The sequence below is a fragment of the Tetrao urogallus genome (assembly GCF_951394365.1).
Source record: "Tetrao urogallus genome assembly, chromosome: 7".
NCBI lineage: Eukaryota > Metazoa > Chordata > Aves > Galliformes > Phasianidae > Tetrao > Tetrao urogallus.
In genome coordinates, this window is record NC_136820.1 from 35634991 (window position 1) to 35658480 (window position 23490).

Below are 23490 nucleotides of genomic sequence, written 5' to 3' on the forward strand. Positions count from 1 at the left end.
TAACTGCTCCTCCTCCTCCTCCTCCCGGCCGCCCCGCGGCGGGTCGCGGCGCCGGGCTTCCGCCTCCGGGTCGCGGCGGTGAGGACGGCGGTGCCGGCGCTGCCGGGGACGGCATGGCCTTGCGCTTGTGGTGGCGGTGCGGCGCTTCCTGCTGCCGGGCACCGCCGCTCGACCCCGCGCCGCCTCTCCTCCCGCCGGGTCCCGGCCCGCGCGGACCGCCGCCCGCCCTGCGCGCCGCGGTGAGTGCTGCGGGCGCCTGGAGGTCACCGGCGATGAATGGGGCGGCGGGGCCCAGGAAGCGGCGCCGAGCCGGGCGTGGCGGCAGGGCGGCTCCGCGTGCTCCGGGCGGTGTGACGGGTGTGGGGCCCGGGTGTCCGACCTGCTGAAGGGTCTCTGAGGACGTTGTCGGCTTTGGGGTTACGCTCTTGGCGTCCGCGGGGTGTAGGTGTAAATCATAGCCGAATTAAAACGGCTTCAGGGGAAAACAGAGCGTACGTTCTTCAGTTAGTGCGGCGTTTTACAGAAAGCTCCCGTCCCTTTCTGTGCGAGCGGTGCGGTCTGGATTTATCTGTAACACGGGGAACGTTTGAAAACTGCACTTCCGTGAGTGCAAGAGCAAGCACTGCTTGCTGGAAGTGCGCTGATCGCTTTGCTGGCTGCTCCTGCAAGGGGAGAAAGTTCACTGCGCCTGAGCAGAAGTCTGTAAGTCGGCATCTCATGGACGCAGGGGCAGCGGCGCTTCACGTGATGCAGAGGGGGATTAAGAGGCTGCCTTTGCTGCTGAGCTGTTCAGAAAAGAAATGGGGAGGTGCTGAATGCTTGCTTTTGTAATCAGATGTTTTCCATCCGTTTTAAATTCTGTTTTTGAAATTAACCTTGGTTTTTCTTTGCACAGATGTGTCACTTACCCCAAAGAAGCCCAGTATGGTCATTTCCAAAACTGTGTAGTATATCTTGGCGGTAAGTTGGAGGCCCTTGTTCCTTGATGGGAAAAGATGTAGTTACTGGCTGACCTGTGCAGTCACCGTGAGCCGTAAGCATAGACTGAAAGTAAGGTTATTTGCTACAGAACATTGGATAATTCCACGTAGACCACCGTTGTGGTGTTGGGCTAGAGTCTGAGTCTTCCATTCAGGAGGGCAGTGGGCAAAGCTCATTTCAAATCATGAAATTCATTTTGAAAAATGAGGCACACTAAGAACCATAGCCTTCAGCTCCAGGGAATATAAAGAAATAATGAGACCCAAGTATAATGCACCTTGATGTATGCGGGTAGAACTTTGACCCTTATCTCTGCATGGGATCATGATACTAACTGGAAGTATTGATTTAATGTATAACTTAGGTTAGGCCATCTCATGTAGCTGGGTGTGTAAAGGGAAACTTTCAAATCCAAGCCAGGAACATTTGTCTAGGAGTGGGAAGAAATTGGCAGAACAATTGTGTTGCTAGAAGATGAAGGCTTCATCTACAACTGCACTACAGTACCATACAGTGTGTTCCAAAGGAATAAGCTGAGAGCAGTGTAGTTTGGTACTCAGGAGACTTCTGTAATCTGTTAAGTGCATGAGTGCTTGGGGAATATGGTGATTATTGGTTTCCAAATGCTGCACTTTGCTAGCTCCTGGAAGTCTACAATCATCAACAAGTAGCTTTGCTGTCCTTATTCCTCAGTAGTTAGTTAAAATGAGTATTTTGATGCCTTGTGTTTATCTTTTAGCTATTTCACTATTTTTGGGGGGGGGGGGGGGGGGGAGGGGAGAGTGGAAAAGGAAGGAGGGAGGTGTGCTTTGAACGACTTCTGTTTGTAGAACCAAGGGAAGTTGGCTTTTAACAATATTTATCTTTTGAAAAACCCTGTCACCAGGTTTTATCATACAAGTACAGCCCACATGTGCAGCTGCAGTAAGACAGTTAGTGATGAAAAATACCAAGACCCTTTTCAACTTGGCAGAAAAGACTTGAAGAATCTCTATGAGGATATTAAAAAGGTAAGGAGTTTTGGTCACTGTTCTGGGATATCGTAACGATTCTGACTTTAATTGCAACTGTTGTTGTGGAGGGTAGTTACTTAGGGACTGTTCTTCATGTTTATGAAAAGCTGTTTGTAAACTTATCTGGAAGTAAACAGAGCATTTTGACATACTGTATAGAACTAGAATGCAGTTTTTGTTTTATCCTGACATACAGTGCTTGAACACATCAATTATATTTCAGATTACAATGAAAAGTAAAAATGACGTCAGCTTACATTGGGTGGAATGAAAAGGGCAATAACCTTTTATGTGCATACTACTTGAACTGTAAGATTGGCTTTGTGACTTCAATGCTGGTGTCTTCTGTAGGAGTTACTTGTATCTACTGCTGAACTTAAGGAAATGTGTGAATATTACTTTGATGGGAAAGGAAAGGCCTTTCGACCAATGATCGTGGTGCTAATGGCAAGGGCTTGCAACATTCACCATAGCAATTCCAGGTGAGTCAGTTGCTCTTGAGTATGTGGACTTACATCATACTTGAAATGCATCATTCCTGCATTTCCCCAAAAATATGTCAAGTAACTTTATAGAAATAAAATGTTACTCAATAAAGCCTGAGTTTAAATTCCATATTGAAGATGTATTTTTGAATTTAGCAGTGCAAAGTGGACTACTGGTTTTATTATATGCTTCAAGATGAGAAATTGTGGACTGTACCTCAGTTGTAACTGGTGATGGAAAACAATGTGGTCAAATTCTGGTGAGGCTTTTCAGCAAATTGTAGCTTCTTTCATAAATGATTTGTTAGAATCTGTAACACTCTTGGAAACTGTTAACTGTTTTTCAGTTGTAACCATTTTTGTAGCTGTTAAACTCTTGAACAGATGAGAACTTTGTTGTAAGAAGGGACTTTCATGTGTGTTTGTTATTACACAGAAAAGCCATCAAGCAGGTGGCATAATTGTATTTGATGCTGTGAGACATTGAGACAGTTGGAGGTGCCCCGGCTCTGGGAGCAGATTTGTATGCTTTAATGTCAGGTTCTTTATTCAAAGATTCTGCTGTTATCCTCATGATTTTCAATTTGAGAGTTTTGACAGAGTAGAACATCACTCCTTGCTCTGCCTGACAGCAGATACTTATTTCCACATATTCCTGTCAGTTTTGTTTGTGTTTTGTGGTAAAAATGTTGGCTGAAGTGCTCTCTGCATTCCAGTTATGTTTCCAGTGTGCCCTCATAGAATTTCAAGTATGACATTTTTGGTCCCTAGCCAGAAGTGTCTTGACTTGAATTTATTGATCTCAAGGGATTTCCCAGCTACTGCACCATCATCTCCTTAGTGATAACTTAGTGCCTTGTTGAATTATTTGATTTTTATACCTTCGAGCACAGCATATATTTTGTGGCTTGATATGGCACCTTTCCCTGTATAACAGTGAAATTTTCTCCCTTCCTATGTGAATATAATTTCTAAGGGGAAAGAAAAACCTAATTGGCAATATCCTGTCCTGCGTGTGCCAGTTTGTCTTGGACCAATGAACTTCACTTCAGCTTAATTCAGTTTTCTGTACAGTACCACTCTGAGACAGTGACAAAGACATAAAAAGAAGAAATAATGTTACTGAAAGTCCTCAGAGACATCCTTTCCCACAGCACTGATTTGCTTAATATTTTTACAAGTGCTCTTGGCATGAGTGTGGCGATGGCACTTTCTGATGACAGTCATTCTTGATGACTTGCCATCTGTGGTGGAATGAAAGGTAGAACAATGAAACAAAAATTTCTGTTTGAGCTTGAAGGCTCACAAGTGTCCCATTATGGAGTAACCTCAGTGAGATTTGCAGACACCTCTGTGAAAAACCTTGAAGTGATCCTCGTGTGCATCGATCACAAAATAGCCAGTTCAGCTAAGGAAGAGCTGATATAACTGTACAGTGCTTTGTGAAATCATCAGTTCCATGTTTCCTGTGTTTAAAGAAAGATGAGGGATGGACTGGAAGGATAATCAGGGTGAGTGAAGAACTTGCTGTCTGCAGGAAGAAAGCTGTTTAAAACAATGTACAGTATTGATAAGAGTAAATGTGTTCAGGATGGAAATTTAGGAGAGTTTTAACAATTGGAACAGTGAGTTTTTGGAACAGCCATCTGGTCAGAATAATGGAAAAGATAGTTCTATCTCATTCTAATGTGTTGTATGAGAAGCTTATCAATAAAATTATGTAGTGTACAGGCAATACCAAGAAGTCCAGACTTGATGTAAGGAAGCATATAATGGTATTTGCTGCCTTTTAACATGTATATGCTCATGCATATACATTTGTCCATGCGTTAAGCTGTCTTTAAACAGTCTTGACCACTTTGACATCTGCCCTGTGCCGGTGAGAAAGTGTGATCTCAGACTCTGAATGCTACATATTACTAAGTCCAGTAGCCAACCCTCAGCACTGACACTGCTTTATAGATACAGGTGTCATGTGACAGCTTTTGTACAGCTCTCAGTTTTTGTCAGCACCTCCAAACTATGCTTGATGATTAAAAGTCTCATTAATTTAAGTGTACCTTTTATGAGAAGAGGCCGAGTCACCATCTCTGTCATGTCTGTCATGTTTAGTTTTTTCTTTATTCTTGGTTTTTTGGTTTTTTTGGTTTTTTTAAGAATGAAATTCTGAGTAGGGAGAGCAGAAAGGTTTCAATAAAAGAAGAGAATGAAATCCCAGAGTATTTATCTATCTCTTTGCTTCATGACGCTTTTCTTAAAGACTGTAATTGAAACTGAAATTCATATATGTTTCTGCAAGCCTTTTGGCTGCTGCATGATGTCCAACATCTTTTGAGGGTTGGGTAGGCCATGTGAAAGAATACACTCTCATATTTTGCATACCTACTTGGTATGTGGATTAATGAAGTTTCATATGCATTTTCTTCTCTTTGCTTTTAAGTTTCTTGAGGCAGGCTGTGTGTTAACACCTGTTTCATCTATATGTATACTTCCAGCTCACACTGACAGTAATTTCATTATTTTTGCTTCTTACAGAATTACTGCTTCCAGTTGACAAATTGTTCTTCCATCTTTTTACTGTTCATGAGGGAAAATGTACGCGTAGAGAAACAAACTGCATTTTTGCTACTCTGCTACTCTGCTGTAGATCTGAGACGGGGAAAAACAGCTCTTGCTTTCCATTCTGCCTCTCTTGTTGCTTGTTTTTGGGTTGGTGGTTTTTTGTTCAGTTGTTTCTTTTTGTTTTGTTTTGTTTTGTTTTGTTTCTTTTGAGATGTTTCTCCTCTTTCAACTTGTCATTTCTCTTGAAGCATTTTATCATGCTTTTTGCTCAGTTAGTATTGATTCTTTTCCCAGACTTGTTTTACTTTGGTTCCCACACATGTAATCAGATACTGGACAGAACATCGATAGACTTGTGGGGTGAGCCCATTTCCTATGCTGTTTATCTTTTATGTTTAAGTTTATATATATATAAAATTCCGCGCTCAGAGGCTTGTATGACTGCTGTTGAATTTGTTTTGTCTTAGAATCATAGAATATCCTGAGTTGGAAGGGACTCATAAGGGCCTATCAAGTCCTGGCTCCACACAGCACCACAAAAAATCAGACAACATCTCTTGAGAGCTTTGTCCAGATGCCTCTTGAATTACAGCAGCTTGGTGCCATGCCCACAGCCCTGTGCAGCCCATTCCATGCCTGAACACCCTCTGGTGCAGAACCATTCCCTGAGCCCAGCTGCCCTCCCCTCACACAGCTCCATGCCGTTCCCTCAGCCCTGTCGCTGTCACACAGAGCAGAGCTCAGCGCTGCCCTCCGCTCCCTGTGAGGAGCTGCAGCCGCCATCAGGCCTCCCCTCAGCTCCTCTGCTCTGGGCTGAGCGCAGCCAGGCACCTCAGCTGCTCCTCACACATCCTGTCCTCCAGACCCTTCACCATCTTTGTAGCTCTTCTTTGGACACACTGATAGTTTTATGTCCTTTTCATACTGTGCTGCCCAAAGCTGTATGTTGCTCAAGCTAAGGCCACACCAGTGCATTGTAGAGCAGGACAGTCCCTTCCCTCGCCCAGTGGCTGTGCTGTGCTTGATGCACCACAGCGTGCAGTTGGCCTTGCTGGCTGACTGGGCACACTGTTGACTCGTGTTCAACTTGCTGTCAATCAAGACCCCCCAGGTCTCTTTCAGCAACGCTGCTCTCCAGTGCCACACCCCCCAGTCTGTACATAATAGCCAGAGTTGCCCCTTTTCAGGTGCAGAATCCAGCACTTGCTCTTGGTAAACTTGGTGTTGCTGATGATTGCCCAGCTCTCTCATTTGCCTAGAGGCCTGCAAGGCATTTTCACCCTCAGTGAAGTCAACAGCTCCTCCCAGTTTAGTATCATCAGCAAACTTACTCAAAACACCCTCTAATTCTACATCCAAATTAAAGAGACATAAAAGAGAACTGACCCTAAAATGGAGCCCTGCTAGTGACTGGATGCCAGTCTGAGGTAGCACCATTTACTACAACCCAGACCATGCTGCCCTTCTCAGCTGTCCTACAGTTTTCTGGATCCACCATGCTTTTGCTGGTTCTTCAGTTGTTTTTCGTTGTTTTTCTAGGTTGTTTTTGCTTTGTTTTCCTTTCCTATGGTACTAGAAAAGGTATTACTCTTCCCTGCTTGGTTATTAAAATAACAGGACACAACTTCATAAGGATATGAGGATCTTTTGAAGCAGTTCACAGTGTCTCTGTCTTCACAGAGCCCCATGAGAATGGATGAAATTTCTTAGGGAATGGAGACAGATACCCAGATAGCTCTGCTTACTGATTAAGTGATATGATCTTTTGAGTTTAGATTTGAGAAGGTTAGCTATATAGAATGCCCCTAGCAGGTTAGCTGGCATTCTACAGTAGGGTTGCTTTGTTTTAGTCATTATAAAGAGAATGACTGTTGTACAAGGCCATAACGATCCAAAATGTTGTCAAAAAATAACCATCCAAAGCATTCAGGCTGTTTTGTGCTAGTATGGTTTATTTTTCTCTTCCCCTTGAATATCCAATTGTCAAAAGTCCAGCTCTGAGTCTTCATTTTTGGGGTTTTTTTTGTTTGTTTGTTTAGTGACAGCAACTTATCTTTGTGTGAGAACGAAAATTACTGTAAAGAGTTGAAACTGAGGTCATGCAAACCCTCAGTTTCACACATCCCCTGACATTTCTTCACATGACATCTGTGTGCAGAATTTCACAGAATTATCACTTAACCTGATGGGTCCTTGGTTTCTATGTAAGATATATTCTCCAAGGGTGTTTGTATATAGGAATTTTTGTCTATTTCTGCAACTGAAATGAGAGACAAACAGAAAGAAGGCCAAAGAAGTACAGAGGCATCTTGACGGAGAAAATAGTGAGCACAAAAATGTTTAGGGAGGAAAAAAAGGGAAATAAGTATATCAAAATAATAGAGAAATACTTAAATATGATGTCATAGCCAAACTGGACTGAATATTTCCTATCATATGGGGATCTGCCAGCAAGCCTAGCCCTCTTTGCTTTCCTTCTTCATTGTCAGATGCCTCTACTGTTTGCTGTTTCTCAGTAGTTCTGTAGTTTGTTCCTAGTTAACACATCCCTTCTCTATGCTTCCATTAGTTTGTAGTGTCCTTCTGTGTCATAGGCTGTGTTTCTAAAGCGTTACTTTCTTTTAGCCACATGAACTTAACAGCAGAAATGTACTTTGAGGAGTGTGATTGTTCAGCAGAAATCTTGCAAGTTCTGTTGCAAGTTTCTGGCCTTTTAACTGGCAGTATTTACCTACTGGCATACACATAGCAAAGCACCTTGTTGCAGCTGTTAATGTTGTGTTGGTTTGGAGGCAGAAGTTTTGCTCACCTGTAAGTTCAACCTTGGTCTTCTTCAGTGCGTTTGAAACAAGTTCTGGTTCCCTGTGGTACTGTGTGCCTATAAATGATTGCTGCAGAATCAAGCAGGAGATCCTATTGAAAAGTAGAATGTGATCAAGGACTCACATGTGCATTATATTCATTTCTAAAAGATGAAGTTCTAGTTGCACAGAATATACTTGTAATATACACCACCTTGGGGTGCCTTTATTCTGAGAATGACCTAAAAATGGCATCACTGCACTCAGTGGACTCGTAGTGATCCAGTTACCTGCTGACCTGAGTTACTACCGGCACTTTTTGCTTTTGTTTTGCAGGCGGAGTTGAATGAAAAATGACAGGGAAAAAGGAAGATCCCATTTCTTTTGTGTTTTCCCTAAAGTAGGCATGCTCTGATTCCAAATTTTTTCTTACAAGTGTTTGTAGGAAGCTACTGTAAAATTTCTGGCCACAGATGGGAAGAACCTTGCTGGAGAACTTCCGGAAATAGCAGCTTTATAAAAGGCCTCCAGGTTGATTTATAACATGTGATATAACTTATATGAAGCCAGACACTTTAACCCTGCCATTTTTGGTCATTGTCAGAAATGAGCTGCACTGTAAAACAGAATTTTCAAAACCTGTTTTTGAAATGTCTGTGCTTGTGCTGCATTCATACTACTGAAAATATTGGCGTGTCTGTGAGTGTTGCCCTTTACTGCTACTTCCCAGCAGGAAGTCCAGTCTGCTGTCATATTAATGAAAAAGGGAGTCCCCAAAAGGAGACCTGTGCATGAAAGAGGCTGGAGACCTTTACAGTTGTTTGAAGGTAAGTTCTCCTACTTAGTAACAATGTATTTTCTTGAAAACTGCTTAGACTGAATTAGCACTTGACTAAATTACTAGTCCACAGTGAAACTTACCATCAAACAGCTATGAAGGTTTCCAGCTCTCATTTTTGTGTTATTCAAAAGCTACATTTTCACAGCCTGTGAGCCACACATCCTGCTATTGTTCAGGATGTAGAACTCCCACTGACAGCAATGCATAGCTCTGCATAGAGGTAGGTGTCAGAACACTGTGTTATGTCAGCAGACTGCAAGATGTTCTTTCATTTTGTGATTAATCACTAGATTTTAATAGACTAGGCAGTGCAAAATTTTAGATTTCATTCAGTTGAGCTGAAATGATTAATTTCTGCTTTATCTCAGTTTTTTTTTCTCACTTCTTATTCTGTTCTGCTTGAAAATAGTGTTATTTGCTCTGCTAATTGTATACTAGAAGTAAGGTGTTTATATATCAGAAGTAATGTTACCTGTTCTATTCTTTTCTCATCCATGTGGGATTGTTAGGGCTATAGGGCAAGGCTGATGGGGGTAGCATTTCTGGGATCCTGCATGCAGCTTTTTATGAGATCACAGATGATGTAGATAATAAAACAAGGCAGGGGCAGTTCAGCAGTAGGGTAGATGGTGCTTTTTTCTGAGGTAGGACAGGTCTTTCGTGTTCATTGTGCCAGTGTGGTCCCTAGGTAGTTGCTGTTATGTTCTTCCATGTCTTTTTCACCTAGTTTGAAAAATAAAGTAAATGTGAACTACTGAGAGTTGAATCATCAGTGTTAGGTCTTCCCAAAGGCTGAATTTCCTTAGGAGTTAGTAGTTTGTGTTTACACCCTACAGTGATTGCAGTATAATTCCGGTTAATTCTTCAGGCTTTTGAAGAACCTCTGAAGTCTTAGAATAATCGGATAAGATAAAAGGATAAGATCAGCAAATTATGTATTCAGATGTAGAATAAAGGTTTTCTTTGTCTGCTGTTCTCTCCAGCGTGCTGGTTTGTAGAGTTTGGGAGAGTTTGTGGTGCTGCAGCAGAGCAATAGGGAGATGAGGAAAACTTTAAACGCTGCTACAAAGCTACTTGGCATCCTTTTCTCTGCCCTTTTCCTGATTTCTGTCTTCTTGGAATGAAGCATCCTTAATGCTGTGCTATTTATTGCAGTCTGGATTTAGCAGGATTACAGTCAGTAACTGAGGAGTTTCGCAATGCTGTTAATGCAGCAAGACAGAAAAGGGCCTAACGAGGATGGAAACATTGCGTTGTGCTTCTTGTACTAACATAATCTTACTTTCTCTTGTCTTCCTAATTTCAGGTTTGAAAGATGGGGTTCAGACCATGGGAAAGCTGCAACAGCTGTTTTCAGCAAAATATATTTTTGCGTGGTTTTAGTAGAGATTTCTTGTAGTTGCACTGCAGCACACAAAATGTGTTTAATTAAATGTCAAATCTTGTTTTTCATTTTAGGGAGGTGCAAGCAAGCCAGCGCTCCGTGGCCATAATTGCAGAGATGATCCACACAGCTAGCCTCGTTCATGATGATGTCATTGATGATGCAAATTCTCGCAGAGGAAAAATGACAGTCAACCAGATCTGGGGAGAGAGGAAGGTGAGGATGGAAGGATTGCATTTTAGTTGTGGCAGAGCAGAAACATCCAGGCTCTTTGCTGTGTTTCTATCTCTGGGCACAGTCTTGGGATATTCCAGAAAAAGTGTGAAGCCTTGTGTCAAGATTGTAGGTAAGACAAATGGGTGTTCTGTTACTGAACTTTTGGAAGCATTAGAGAAGCTGTAATGCTGGAGTAACTGTTAATGCTTTCAACTTCCCCGTGTCTTTCGCTTTTGAAGTTGTACCTCATTCAAAACACAGTAGGTTAGACTGTGTCAGTGATGAATGCAAAACATTTTCTGGTCAGCATGAGGATGTTTTGAGTGCTGCTTCTTCATGGAGTGAAGGAAGGCCTTAATCAAAACATGTAAGGAAAAAAGATAATTACTGGTACATCAGAACTGATCGAGGCAGTTCAGAGCTGACATGGTGTAACAGTCACAGCAGAACAGTCAGATAGAAAGGAAATGCTTCAAACTTACCATGAAAACACATGCAGATGTTGCACAGAGAGAGAGCACTACTTATGCAGAAAAATTTAATCAGCGGTATAAGATAGGAACTGAGAGATGGTTCCAATTGGAACGTTTGGCTGTCTTCTGCTTTCTCTCTGTTACAATGAGAAATGTATGCTTTATGTAGGAAAATGATGTGATGTGAGAAGGTGTGCCAAAAATAACAAAGTTGTATCATCTGTATTAATGCTTGCAGGAAAACAAAAGATTTTTCTTTTTCCTTTTTTTTTTTTTTCTTTTTAACTCTTAGGCAGTTCTAGCTGGTGATTTCATCCTATCAGCTGCTTCCTTAGCTTTAGCACGAATTGGAAACACTACTATCATCTCTGTTCTAACTCAGGTGATTGAAGATCTGGTGCGTGGTAAGGTCTTTTTCTGTTTTTATCTTCAGACTTGTTTGCTTCAGCAGTAAACCCACAAATAAAAACTTCCATCTGTGTGAAATTTCAGGTGAATTCCTCCAGTTGGGTTCCAAGGAAAATGAGAATGAGAGATTTGCTCACTACCTCGAGAAGACTTTTAAGAAGACGGCGAGTCTGATAGCAAACAGTTGTAAAGCAGTATGTACGTCTGTCTCTTCCAACGTTAACATACCGTACTGTAAGCTTCACAGCTCAACTCCTGATTATTTTTGCTTTCTCTGGAGACCCTCCAAAGTAAAGCCTTTAGATGATGTTCTGCCAGAATGAGTCTGATATTGTGCGCTTTATCCCAGTTCAGCTGGGTAGCCTCCAATATTGGTTTTCATTTCTTCCTGTTTTATATTCATGCACAGATGTATTGATATTCAGAACAGGGTTCACAGTGGCAGCCACAAATTTATGAAATTCTGCAAGTTTCAGGCAATGTTTTTTAATGTCAGTTGAGAATTCCTGATCCTGTAATTTGATTTTAAGTCTTCTCTGACATCTGGTCCCACCCGTCAATGCAAACTGGGACCTTAAATTATAGCAGTGGGAGAAAACAAGCACTTGCATATACTCCACATTATATTCTCAAAAAACACAAGCACGTACGTGTTGGTTTGTCTGGAACCCTGCTATATCTAACTTTACCCGTTGGCCAGTTCTGATAATTCACTACAGAAGGATCTGATTCAAAATGATGTCCTTATTCAAAAAACTTGTTTAGTCGTAGTGCAGAAAATGGAGAAGCTGAGCACTAGTCTTATCCCCATTGAGTTATATATAATATTGAAATTCTTTTCTTTCTTTCTTTCTTTCTTTCTTTCTTTCTTTCTTTCTTTCTTTCTTTCTTTCTTTCTTTCTTTCTTTCTTTCTTTCTTTCTTTCTTTCTTTCTTTCTTTCTTTCTTTCTTTCTTTCTTTCTTTCTTTCTTTCTTTCTTTCTTTCTTTCTTTCTTTCTTTCTTTCTTTCTTTCTTTCTTTCTTTCTTTCTTTCTTTCTTTCTTTCTTTCTTTCTTTTTTTTTTTTTTTGGAAGCAATTATAGCTGGTGTGTGGCATAGCAAGAGAGTTCTGGGGGTATTAGATTATAAACCTGTGTCAGTCTTCCTGTGTTCTCAGAGCGCTTGTGTATTTGTGCCACAGACAGCAGCTGAAAATTGCTTCTATCCAGAAAATCATGTAGAATGAGAGAGACGCATTGTGTGGGGAGGAAAATTGTCTTTCATTATACAGTTTCTTCTGGTCAGAGGAGAGAACTGAAATTTTCTGGATTGCTTGTATTGATGACAGAATGACCCAGGCAAGAATTTCCCTTTGCAATTCCTTTATGTTAGTGGGAGTTGGAGTAGTGAGGAGCATCATTTATTTTCTGCTACCCCCCAGGAACCCCCACAAAGATTTTACATGAACTTTGACAGTCATCCTAATAGAACCTTCGTGGAGAGAAGGATCACTGTCCCACTGAGGGGGGTCTCCTCACAAATCTATTATTTGGAATGTTTTCCTTTTCATAACTCACAGAAGAATTAAGGATTTGAGCATTTACTTCCATACTGTTGCTGTGATGCAGGTGAATGGGAAGGACGTGTTTGAGTGCTGTTCTTCAAGTAACTCTTCTGAGTTGTTCCAGTGCTGAATTTCTGCATGTTTATATGTAGTAGAATTTATGTTATAAATTAAAACAAAGGAGGCTTTTCTCCTTAAGGTGAGATCACACTTGCAGGACACAGTATGCATGATTTGTATATGCATGCCTACCTCTGTTTCATGGATGAGGAGAGCTCTGCTGTTTTTTTAGCAGTGAAAAGTTTGGGTTTGTTTTGTTTTGTTTTGTTTTTTGTTTTTTTTTTCTTCTCCATTCATATGATTTTGACCATAAATCAGAAGGGAGTTCTGTCAGTGAAGATGATCACCGGGATCATCATTGTAGCTTGAAAGGAAATTCACCTGGGGAATGAAGAGTATTCACATCCTATTTTCTGGGACAAAACCAAGGAGGGAGATTATGGATTTACAGAACATCAGCTGTAACTGGGCGAGTCACCAGATGCAGTTCAAATCCTTCTAATGATAGGAAAAGACACTGGTTAGTTTTGGTGCATAACTGAGCACAAATATTAACTGGAATGTCAAACTGGTTCAGGAGGCATCTTAGAATTGTACACTGGGTAGGAGGAATGCAGAGTATTCCTGGTAAGATGTCTGAGCAGGGTGATCACTAGTCTGTCAGCACTCGTCTGTTCAACGCTTCAGATATCTTCTGCATCTCCAAGGCATCACAGCACTCGAATCAAACGTCCTTTACTATAGCAATAACTGTTGTTTTTAATTGACAGAGCAGTATGCTCAAAATATTAGAGCCATCCCAGTCCTCGGTTTCTTTCTACCATAGTTTTACATGGGGGAATGTAACCAAAGTTGCAGCCAAAGTAATACGTTGCAAAAGAAAATGATGGCAGATGGCCCTGAGGGTCACTGAAGGCTTAGTTACTGAAAGGCATTTTTCAGAGAATCACAGCAGGTGACTGGTTCAAAATTTAATAATGAATCTGCAGTGGAATTTCTGTCTGTCATCAGTCACGCTGGAGAAGGCAAAATAAATTTAGCAGGTTCTCTTTTTTTTTTTTTTTTTTTTTTTTTAATCATGCTTTAATATGAATTCCTAACCCTTGTAAAGCTATTTGTATTTTGCATAACACACTTTCAAAACAGGGATTTAAACATGCTTGTTGCAAGATCAGTGTGAAGTTGCACAAGAGATGGATTTGTTTGATAGGGGAGAGCATGCAGCCTCGGGGAGTGAGACATGATTGTGTGTGGGAGGTCTGGCTGAGGGACTGAAGGAAGGAACAGCATCAGCTCTGCATCTACTTTAACTAGTTCATGGTTTCATGTATGCACCGGGCTCCTGCTGAAAAAAACATCTGCCAGGGTATGGAAGTGGTGCTGAAGAAAATAATACCTCTGAAGTACTAGAAGCTGAAACACCACCAGCAAAATGGATCTCTGCCCCATCCTCAAACTAAGCACGCTGACTACAGTAACGTCCGATGAAAGATGTAGGCTCATAGCATCAGTGGCATCAGATGGTCAGCTAATAAATTTCCTTGCAGTAGTTCCTGTGGGATTTTCTTCTTCATAATCTGTTTACTGTGAGAAAGATTATCATAAATACACTGCAGATACTGAGACAGATAACTTTTACTTGAGGACACATTAAATGTATGAAAATGCAAACTGTGGTCAAAAGTTGTCTGCTGCATGCAGAGCTGCTGGGTAGATGTCTTCCTCTAGTAGGCAGACCTTCCTAACCTCCTTCCCAAGAGTTATCAATGGGGATTTGAGGAGGCTGGAGGAGAGTGGGCCCTGTGGCAGTGAAGGCTAAAAGCATAAGGGGCTGTGTTGCCAGCACATCAGTGTGGCTGGTTTCCTTTGCTCTGCACATGTCAGACCTCACTGGCAGTAGTGTACTCAAGCTGAGCTCACTCATACAAGACCAAGGTTCTCATTGCTGGGTGAGTTCAGTGATGGCTGGGGGCTGAAACACGTAGTGTAACAAGAGTTGGCTTCAGCTTGGAGTAGAGAAAGCTGAGGGGGAATCCTCATGTTGTCTCCAGCTGTGTCAGAGTGTAGGAGAAGATGGAGATGCAGGGTGAAAGGAAGAGCTTTTCCATGAAAATTTTCAATTAGGTGTTGAGAAAAAATTCTTGCTGAGTTTGGTCAAATGCTGGAACACATTGCCCATACAGGGCGTGGGATTTCCATCCTTGGAGATGGTCAGAACTCAGCTGGACACAGCCCTGAGCAACCTGTTCTGACTGTAGTAAGCCCTGGTTTGAGCAGATGGATGGACCAAATTATCTTAAGAGGTCTCTTTCAACCCAAACTATTCTGGAATTCCCCTGGAAGAGTGGTGCTATCACCTCGAAACTGAGCCAGGTGAGCTGCAACCAAGAAGGTCCTGACTGCTTCAGATGGGGTGTGGAGGAAGGCTGGAGAGCAGCTGAAGGGGAAGATTTCAGAGCTTTTTCCTTTCCAAGATGGCCCCCAGCCTAGGAGAAGGAGAACAAACATCTCATGTGCCATTTAGACAAGCGTGTTTCTTCCCAGCAGCAGGTGCTTCTGTTTGGGGGTACAAGTCACCAGTGCAGACGTGCAAGTGTTCAAAACCCCAGCTGCTCTATTTTCACGTGGCAGGTAGAAGAGCAGGATGTATCCAGAGGTGATGGCAGAATACTTTATGGATGTGAAAAGTCAGCAGGGAGGCAAGATTGGTTTACAGGCTGTCATGTAACACAAAAGATTGGAAACAATTTTCTATCTTAAAAAGTGTGTTTGAAATAATACCAAGCAGATTGACTTGGTTGAATGAATTCAAAGAACCTTTCTGAAGAATTTGTTCCACTTGATATAAGGAAGGATTTTTTAAAATCAGAATTTACTAGAGGACAAGTCTGAATTCTTGCAAGATTAAATTTTTCATCAACAAACCCCCACATAGGGGAGCTATAGGATGACCTGCAAGGCATCAGCTTTATCACTTAAGCATACATAATTATATTTATGTTGTTATACTGATTTTTATTTGTAAATGTCTTCTATTATCCCAGTATGGCCTCAGGCTGACTCCCATTGCTTGCAGAGCAGCAGGCTGACTGGGACAAGCCTGCCTGCATCCCAGTGAGTGTCCATTTGGGGGCAATAATCCACAAGAACAGTTTTAGAAATTGGATCCTGGAGGAGCCCTGCTGGGAGGACCCAGTCGTGTTTGCAGGTTTATGGTGTGGTCATGGTAAGAGAGTAGCGATAGGTCTATTAGATTTGATGGATTTATTTTTTTGGTCCTCTGAGTTGTTTGTAACGTAAATAGGGCATTCAAAAAAGGTCCTGCAAAGATGCAGGAATTCATTTTTGCAGTGGTGAATTTTCTCGTGTAAAGAACTCGTGCTTTTGTTTTTGAAACGCACATGCAGTGCCGTAATTCTCTGTGTGGGTGATGTCAGTGTTCCCAGAGAACTGCCCACCTGCAGTGACAGCTCTGCTCTGACCTCCCAGCTTAAAGAGGAAGCTCTTCTCTAGCTGTAGTCCTTCCTCCCAACACCTACCAGTTTGTCCCCACTCTGACTCTTTGCCATCAACCAGGATTTTGCCAATTGAATATCCTTCTGCTGAATTATTTTAATTCTTTACATTAAATTTGGTAATATGCAAAGATTTCATTGGCACGGGGTAAATGCAGTCCCTCTGCCTTGCTGATCTTTGTATTACAGAAGCACCAAGTTTTCTAGGCACTGCAGAGCAGCAGATGATGTTAGCTTTGAGGGGCAAATACTGCTAGTTAAGAGAAAAGCTTCAGAAGGAGGGTACAAGGGCAAGATGTCCTCCCTGGACAGTCTCTAGCAAGTCCCACTTGAGTGCCCCATATTTGCAGCTCACTGTTTTAATGGCCTATGTCATATGAATAGACATAGGTAGTGTCATTTCCCTGCTATGCTGTCCTCTTAAATAAAACTGGGAAGAGCGAGATGTTAATGGCTGAGACCCCTGGGGGTCTGCTGTTACCCATCCATGAAGGCTATGACTGGGAATTTTCTGGTGCTTAGTTACAAAATGCACTGAAGCATGAAATAGTCTCCAACTTTGTATACACTGCATCATACTCATTAGGGTATATGTAATACATTGATCCTTCAGCATCTAACATTGTTTCACGTCCATCTTCATGATCACCCTCAAAGCTATTCCTTGACCTGCTTTTTGCTGGGGATTCTTTTTTTTTTTCCCGTTTGTTTTTAATGATCCTACCTTTTGTGTTCCTTACAGAGATGGTCTTTGTAATTTACTGACTCATTTTTATGTCACCTGGTTTTCCTAGCATATTCTTAGTCTCGCAGTAAATGAAATGCATCTTCGCCCCTTCCATCAGCCACAGCAGACTTGGATGGGTTTTGTCCCCTATTTCTGATAGCTTCATTGAGGACAGGAATAAGGCAATTTAAACATAGCCAACCTCATTCTGCAGTCAACAGCATATTTCAGTTTTGTGGAATTTATTTAGTGAAAGCTCTCTCTCAAGTAGTCAGTTCCTCTGTCTCTGCTCAGTTAAAGTATTTATCTCAGTTTTGTGATCCCGTTGTCTACCTCGGTGAGCTTTCTTCATTCTCTACCTTATTTCTCTTTGCCATTTATCCCTTGATACCTTTGTCTGCAAGCTTATCAGGTGTCTTCTGAGCAATTCTGCTTCAGGCAGATAACATCACCCTTAAAAATAACCTTATCTCAACTGACCCTCCTCTGTGGGTGCAACTCCTCCAATTTTGTGGATCTTTTAGGAGGCATGCAATGTGCAATTATCTATTGTCTGACTTACAATTATCCCCTGGCTGATTTATAAATGTAATAAATTTAATTCATCTGTCTCTGGACTGGATATGACTATTAGCCTGCATGTGCAATGCATCTTTATTTCTTCTCTCTTCATCCGTGCATTATAATTTCTAACTGATGAATATTTAATAAACCTAATCTCCTACCAGACTTGAATATATTCTTAATAGTGCACTGCCCCTCAGCTTTGTTTCCTAATAAGCTTGGCTGTCGTGTGTATCCAAGAGATAAGCAAGAATGTGCTGCTGAGTCAGCATTTAATCCTTTCCCGGATTCTCGCTGTTGGTGCTTGCTGTGTCACCCTCTGGTCACAGGCCAGAAGCGGCTCCTGGCTGAATCTTTCTATTCACTTGTTTTGTTTTTCTTTTCAGGTTTCAATTCTAGGCTGCCCCGATCCCAAAGTTCACGAGATCGCATACCAGTATGGAAAAAACGTTGGCATTGCTTTTCAGGTAGTGCTTTTGTTGAAATAAGGGGAATCTTAACTTTTCCCAACTGCCTCAGAAACTGACGTGGGCTGTCTTAATTCTATAAATGTAATTTTAACAATTAAAAAAAATGCCCTAAGCTAATCGTCATTATCTCCTTGCAGCTAATAGATGATGTGCTGGATTTTACATCATGTGCTGACCATCTTGGGAAACCAGCAGCAGCAGATCTCAAGCTTGGGTTAGCCACAGGCCCTGTCTTGTTTGCTTGTCGACAGGTAAGTTAAAAGAAACACATTTACCCCAAACCAAATGTGTACGTGGCTCTTCACAGCCACACAGAGATCCAGCTCACATGCATCACTTCTTCAGTGTAAGTGATGAACACAGCCTGGGCACATGTGAACAATCAGTGCATTCAGTATCAGCTGGAATTTGAGTGCATGTACATGTGTTGTCACATTGACACCTTCCTCCTCAGTTACTCTTGCCGTTAGGCCCCTTGTATCAAGAGAAGCATTAGTCTTTTGCTGCCCTCAATGCCCAGACTTTGCAAAGGTGCAGGTATTCTGGGAGATTTTTCTGCACACTGGCTGCTTGCCTTATGTTCCTTCCTCAGACACCATGTTCTCCCCAGGCTGCCTACGTAACCTTTTTGCCAAGTTCTAGGCTTTGTATCCAATCTGGAGCACAGTTGAAAACATGGGAAGCTTTCCCTTCTTTACAGTTGTGCTGCTGGAGGTAAATGTAAAAGCAGTTTGGATAAGTGAAAGGAGTACAACAATAAGTTTAAAATTGGTCAGGATTTTTAGTGGCATGAGAATGATTTAGAGGAGTAAAAAGGAAGCAGAAATAATAGCAGCATCAAAATTGGTAGTAATCCATAGAAGGGAGAAAGCCTGGTGTAATGCACCTTGCTCAGGTTTCTGCTTTGCCTGAGGAAAGATTTGGGACTTAGAAAGCAGTCCTTCCTTCCAAGCTTCATGATATGCTAGGTGGCACAACTAGTTCCAGACAGAGCTCTGGGCTGTGTTCTTTCTCTTAGTGGAATTGCTTAGAGCTTGAGATGGGAAAAATTTTAAATAATTTATTTTAAAAATACAGCTTTCTAACATTTACTGTCCCCTCTTTCTTAACAAAAGAGTCCAGGAGGAGGCTGGAATGTATGCATGTGTTTGTTTCTTCATCCTTTGGGCATTTACAAGGACATGCATCTCAGAATAGACAGGAAAGGGAGGAGTATCAACCGCTTGGGAGTGCAGACTGATGCACGCTGAGAACAACCTCCTCCATGTGTTCAGTTCTTCCCCATAGGTGTGTCTGGGGGGCATGCAGACTTGTTCTTGAATTTTATTGCAGAATTTATTGGTGAGCAGCAGGATCTTGTTAGCAGCAAGTTGTCTAAATGGACAGTGAGAGACAGGTACAGAAAGAGGGTGCAGTTGTGTGATGGGGTTTTTTATCTACTTGTATGGAGAAGCAAGGATGTAGTACAAAGACACTGATGAGGACTTGGCAGAGAAAGGGTGACTCACCATCTTTTGGGTGTTGACTATCGCAATGTTTAAGTTAAAATTATTATTTTATGAATTTGCTTGGATTTGCTGTTTGTCTTTTTCAGGCTCACTTATCATTTGATTACTTGTGTTTTATAAAAAATATGGAAATACAAAAAAAACTATCTGCTTCATTTTGAAGTCTGACTCGATCGTCATAGGTCACTTCTAAACACTTCTTCTCATTGTATCTGGTAGATGACAAGTGTAAGTCCTTGCATTGAAAGGTGACTTGATCGTCTTGCAAAGATTTCCTCACTAAGCGGAAGGCCTTGCTGAACATTTCCTGCTGTTTTCAAGAAACTGAAAGAACAGCACTACAGACTTAAGTGATATATAAACAAAGTATAAGTGCTAAAAAGAAATCTGGAGCTAAATGCTTATCTGTGCCACTAGTGAAAGCAGTTTCATCTCTTTTTATCTGAAAATGAAAGTCGTGAGCGAGGACTTGAAGACAGTCCAAAATGCAATTGTTACTTATAGGCTGTCTCCTCTTGGAATGAATGTTACTGCTGTCCTGCACACCCTTTAATTTATCTGGCAGTCCTCACATTGTCTTGCCAACAACCACACTTCTGTGAATGTTGTCCGGCTCTCAACTGACGGCCTTTTCTTCTTGTCCTCTATCCTCTGCTGAGATGCAGTTTTTTGCACTGCAGTACTGAGTGACCTTAATACAAACACGTTCAAGCTCAACATAAGACCTGTTCACACCATGAAAAGTTATTTCTTTCTTTTTTTAAGAAATGCACTACTTCTCGAGTTACTCTTTAAGTGGTACAGCTGAAGAAGGAGGGTTTATTTTTATTACAGCCAGTCTTGTCAGATGCTCATAAACTACTCTTTATATCTGTGTAACTGCTAAAAATAGCTTTTCATTTCAGGTGGGAATTTTTATATTCTTTGAAGCTTAGGTATAAAAAGTGAATGCGTGTGAATCCTATATCATTGTAAATATGAATAATGTGAACATTGCAATTAACTTGTCATTACGTGGAAAGAAAGCTGGAATGTAGAGAAAGTCGGCTGTGAGTCACCAATGAACTTTTAAATGTATCTTCCACAATGAGTGCCTCTGAGTAACAGAAGTGTCACAACAGTGAGGGATATCATGCTTGTTCCCTAACAAGGAGTGCATAGATCTGTGGTTTCATAACCACGGGTGTGCAAGGAAAGCAGGTAACTGTGTGAGTGAGTGTGCTGCAGTAAATCTGTAGGGACTGCAACAGTAGGGAATGGCAGCTGTACTTCATTTCTATTCCACCTTAGCACAGCCAGCTGCTGCGTGGAGAACTACTCACAAGCAGTACAAAACTTCTTGCTTTGTGCTTAGTTTCCAGAAATGAATGCCATGATAATGAGACGATTCAGTAAGCCAGGAGATGTCGAACGTGCTCGGAAGTACGTGTTGCAGGTAGGAACGGTGTCAGACATTTCCTCCCTGAAGTCAGTCTGAATTTCATTTTGTCTAAAGCAGAAAAGCAGAGTTGCATTATTTGAATGGATGTTCAGAAGCATGTGAGGTGTGTGTTGGTACCATGCTGGTACTCCAAGCTGCTGTACTGGCACAATGTTTTAACAGAAATGTGAATTACTAGGTTGAATAGATTGTTGGCTCTTTTTTAATCCTCAAAAAGCATCAAATCTAATAAAAATGAAAAGCTCGTGCATTAACTCAGTTCCTTCAGCTGAAGAGTTGCTGTGTCCAATGACTGATGTAAGCAGCAACTAATGATTGCAACTGAAGTGCTCACTCCCGTTTTAGCTGACTGATGTGAAAAGAGTAAATAATTGTGCAGAATTAATACATATCTAGTCAGCACAGCATGGGGCTTTTTTATGCTTCTATTTTGGGCAGGAGAGGAGTTAAGCAATTAGTTTCTAGTCCTACTGAATAATATGTTACCGATACAAGTGTTGTTTTATGAGCACAATTAAGTTTAGTGCTGATAAGTTTTGGTGTTTTAAAGCTTTGGGGAAGATTCAGTGGATCCTCACTCCTTCAACATATAACTTAGCGTTAAGGAGACTTAAAACCTTTAAAACTACCACTGTAACAATAAGGGGCAAAAGACAGGAAGGGGCTGCTCGGTTATCCACTGTGTTCCATTTTTATCCTACACAAGAGTGACGGTGTGCAGCAAACAACCTACCTCGCCCAGCGCTACTGCCACGAAGCTACGAGAGAGATCAGCAAACTGCGCCCATCCCCTGAAAGAGAAGCCCTCATTCAACTGACAGAAATGGTACTCATGCGAGACAAGTGAGAGAACTCCTTCCACTCGTTCTGGCAGCTACTTACCAGACTGTGCCTACATTTCCTTCAAGTTATTTGCTTCCAACACAGGCTACCAAAAATTATTTTTTTAAGAAACTTCTGGTTTTTTTTTTTTTCTGGGGGGTGGGGGAGCTCTACTTTTTTTTTGCATAAAAATAAAAATGGAAGTGTTTTATTGTAGGAAGCCATACGGTTCAGAGCAAATCAGATCGTGCTGTACAATTGTTTTAGTGGGGGCTATTAATTGTGGGGCAGGGGAAGATGTTTACATGTTGATGCACAAAGGCCACAATGAAAATAAATATAAATCAGTGTATGAAAATTGAAGTTGCTCAAATTTCATTCGTTCACAACAATAAACACAGCATACATGTTGCTATCTGTTGAACACCTGTGGAAACACAGGTGGTTTGAATGCTTTCCTGGCTGTTAAATTACAGAAGTATCTGGAATTGTATAAAGGGGAAGAGATGATAATAACAGATTGTATGTAGACTTGAATAGATTGTATATGTAACTAGTTTCCAATTCATAATGAAATACAGGTATGTTATTGGTTGTTACTTGCTAGCAGTTGGGAAAGTAGAAGGTTTGGTATTTCAAACCCACGGTACAATGAATGATTCAACAGCCAGTCAAAGCTTCAACTCCATCATCTTCCATCACTCATTTACACAGAATATCCAATGCCATCTCCTTAGAAGATTGCTTTGAAGTCACAGACACATTCCTATTACAGTAATTATCCAGTACTACCGCATTCCTTTTCAGGTTATTTAAGCCACAGTATTTGCAGAACAGAAGTATCACCTCTAGCTATCTCTGCTTGTTATCCTTTGATGCAAATGGCTAAGTGCATTGCTCCATCCCAGGTAAAAAGAATCCCTGTTCTGTTCTGACTGTTTCCCCCCATCAGATCTGGAGGACAGCCCCCAGCTCCCTCGGCTGGGCACACTACCACGTCCAGATACAGTTTCCACTGAGAAATGTCAGTTACAGACAGTGTCAACTCATTCTATCTAGATAACTAGGCTCAACCAAGAACTCTTGCTAAAACTTATACTGGAAGAAAAGAACTTTTAAGAGTTTGTATAAATGGATAATTCAGGTTTCATATCTAATTTATTTGCCCTCTGTCAGTGATAAAGTCATGTTACAAACATTTGCTTTTTAGTACATCGCCTGGGATAACACAGCCATGATTTTGCTACGTTAGCATTCCAAACTTCTTTGTCAAGCCAGCCAACAAAGTAATGGACAAGACCTTTGGTTCACTTATATATTTATGAATGGAAAAAGTCATAATGTAAATTTACTTATTAAAAAAACTTGGGTACAAATTACACATACATAAGACCACCCATTTTTTGATTCACATGGACATCTTAGACCCAAACAACTCATTGTAATAGACTTCAGTGAGAATACTCCAGGTAAAGATTACAACAATTGGAAGCATCTTGGATTTTTAAAAAAGTATATTTCAATACATAAGTTTGTATGCATGCTTTAAACAAATATAGTTCAAGAATGAGCAAAGAGTCTAAACAAAAAGTAACATGACCAGCACTAACATTAAACTTCTCATCCAGATTTTAATATGTTAGTCTAACGTAGTGTTAGTTACCATGCTGTACTGA

General features: G+C 41.2%; 1 protein-coding gene across 1 annotated transcript; it reads left to right on the top strand.

The window, feature by feature from the left end:
• Positions 1-113: 113 nt before the first annotated feature.
• On the top strand, positions 114-21839 carry PDSS1 (decaprenyl diphosphate synthase subunit 1; the record flags this gene model as incomplete). Its single annotated transcript, XM_079538615.1, has 11 exons — positions 114-239; positions 896-960; positions 1868-1991; positions 2346-2476; positions 10142-10283; positions 11049-11160; positions 11249-11358; positions 17960-18040; positions 18181-18294; positions 20906-20986; positions 21699-21839. 11 exons carry the CDS (start codon positions 114-116, stop codon positions 21837-21839), a joined length of 1227 nt encoding a protein of 408 aa, XP_079394741.1.
• Between the last annotated feature and the right edge of the window lie 1651 nt (positions 21840-23490).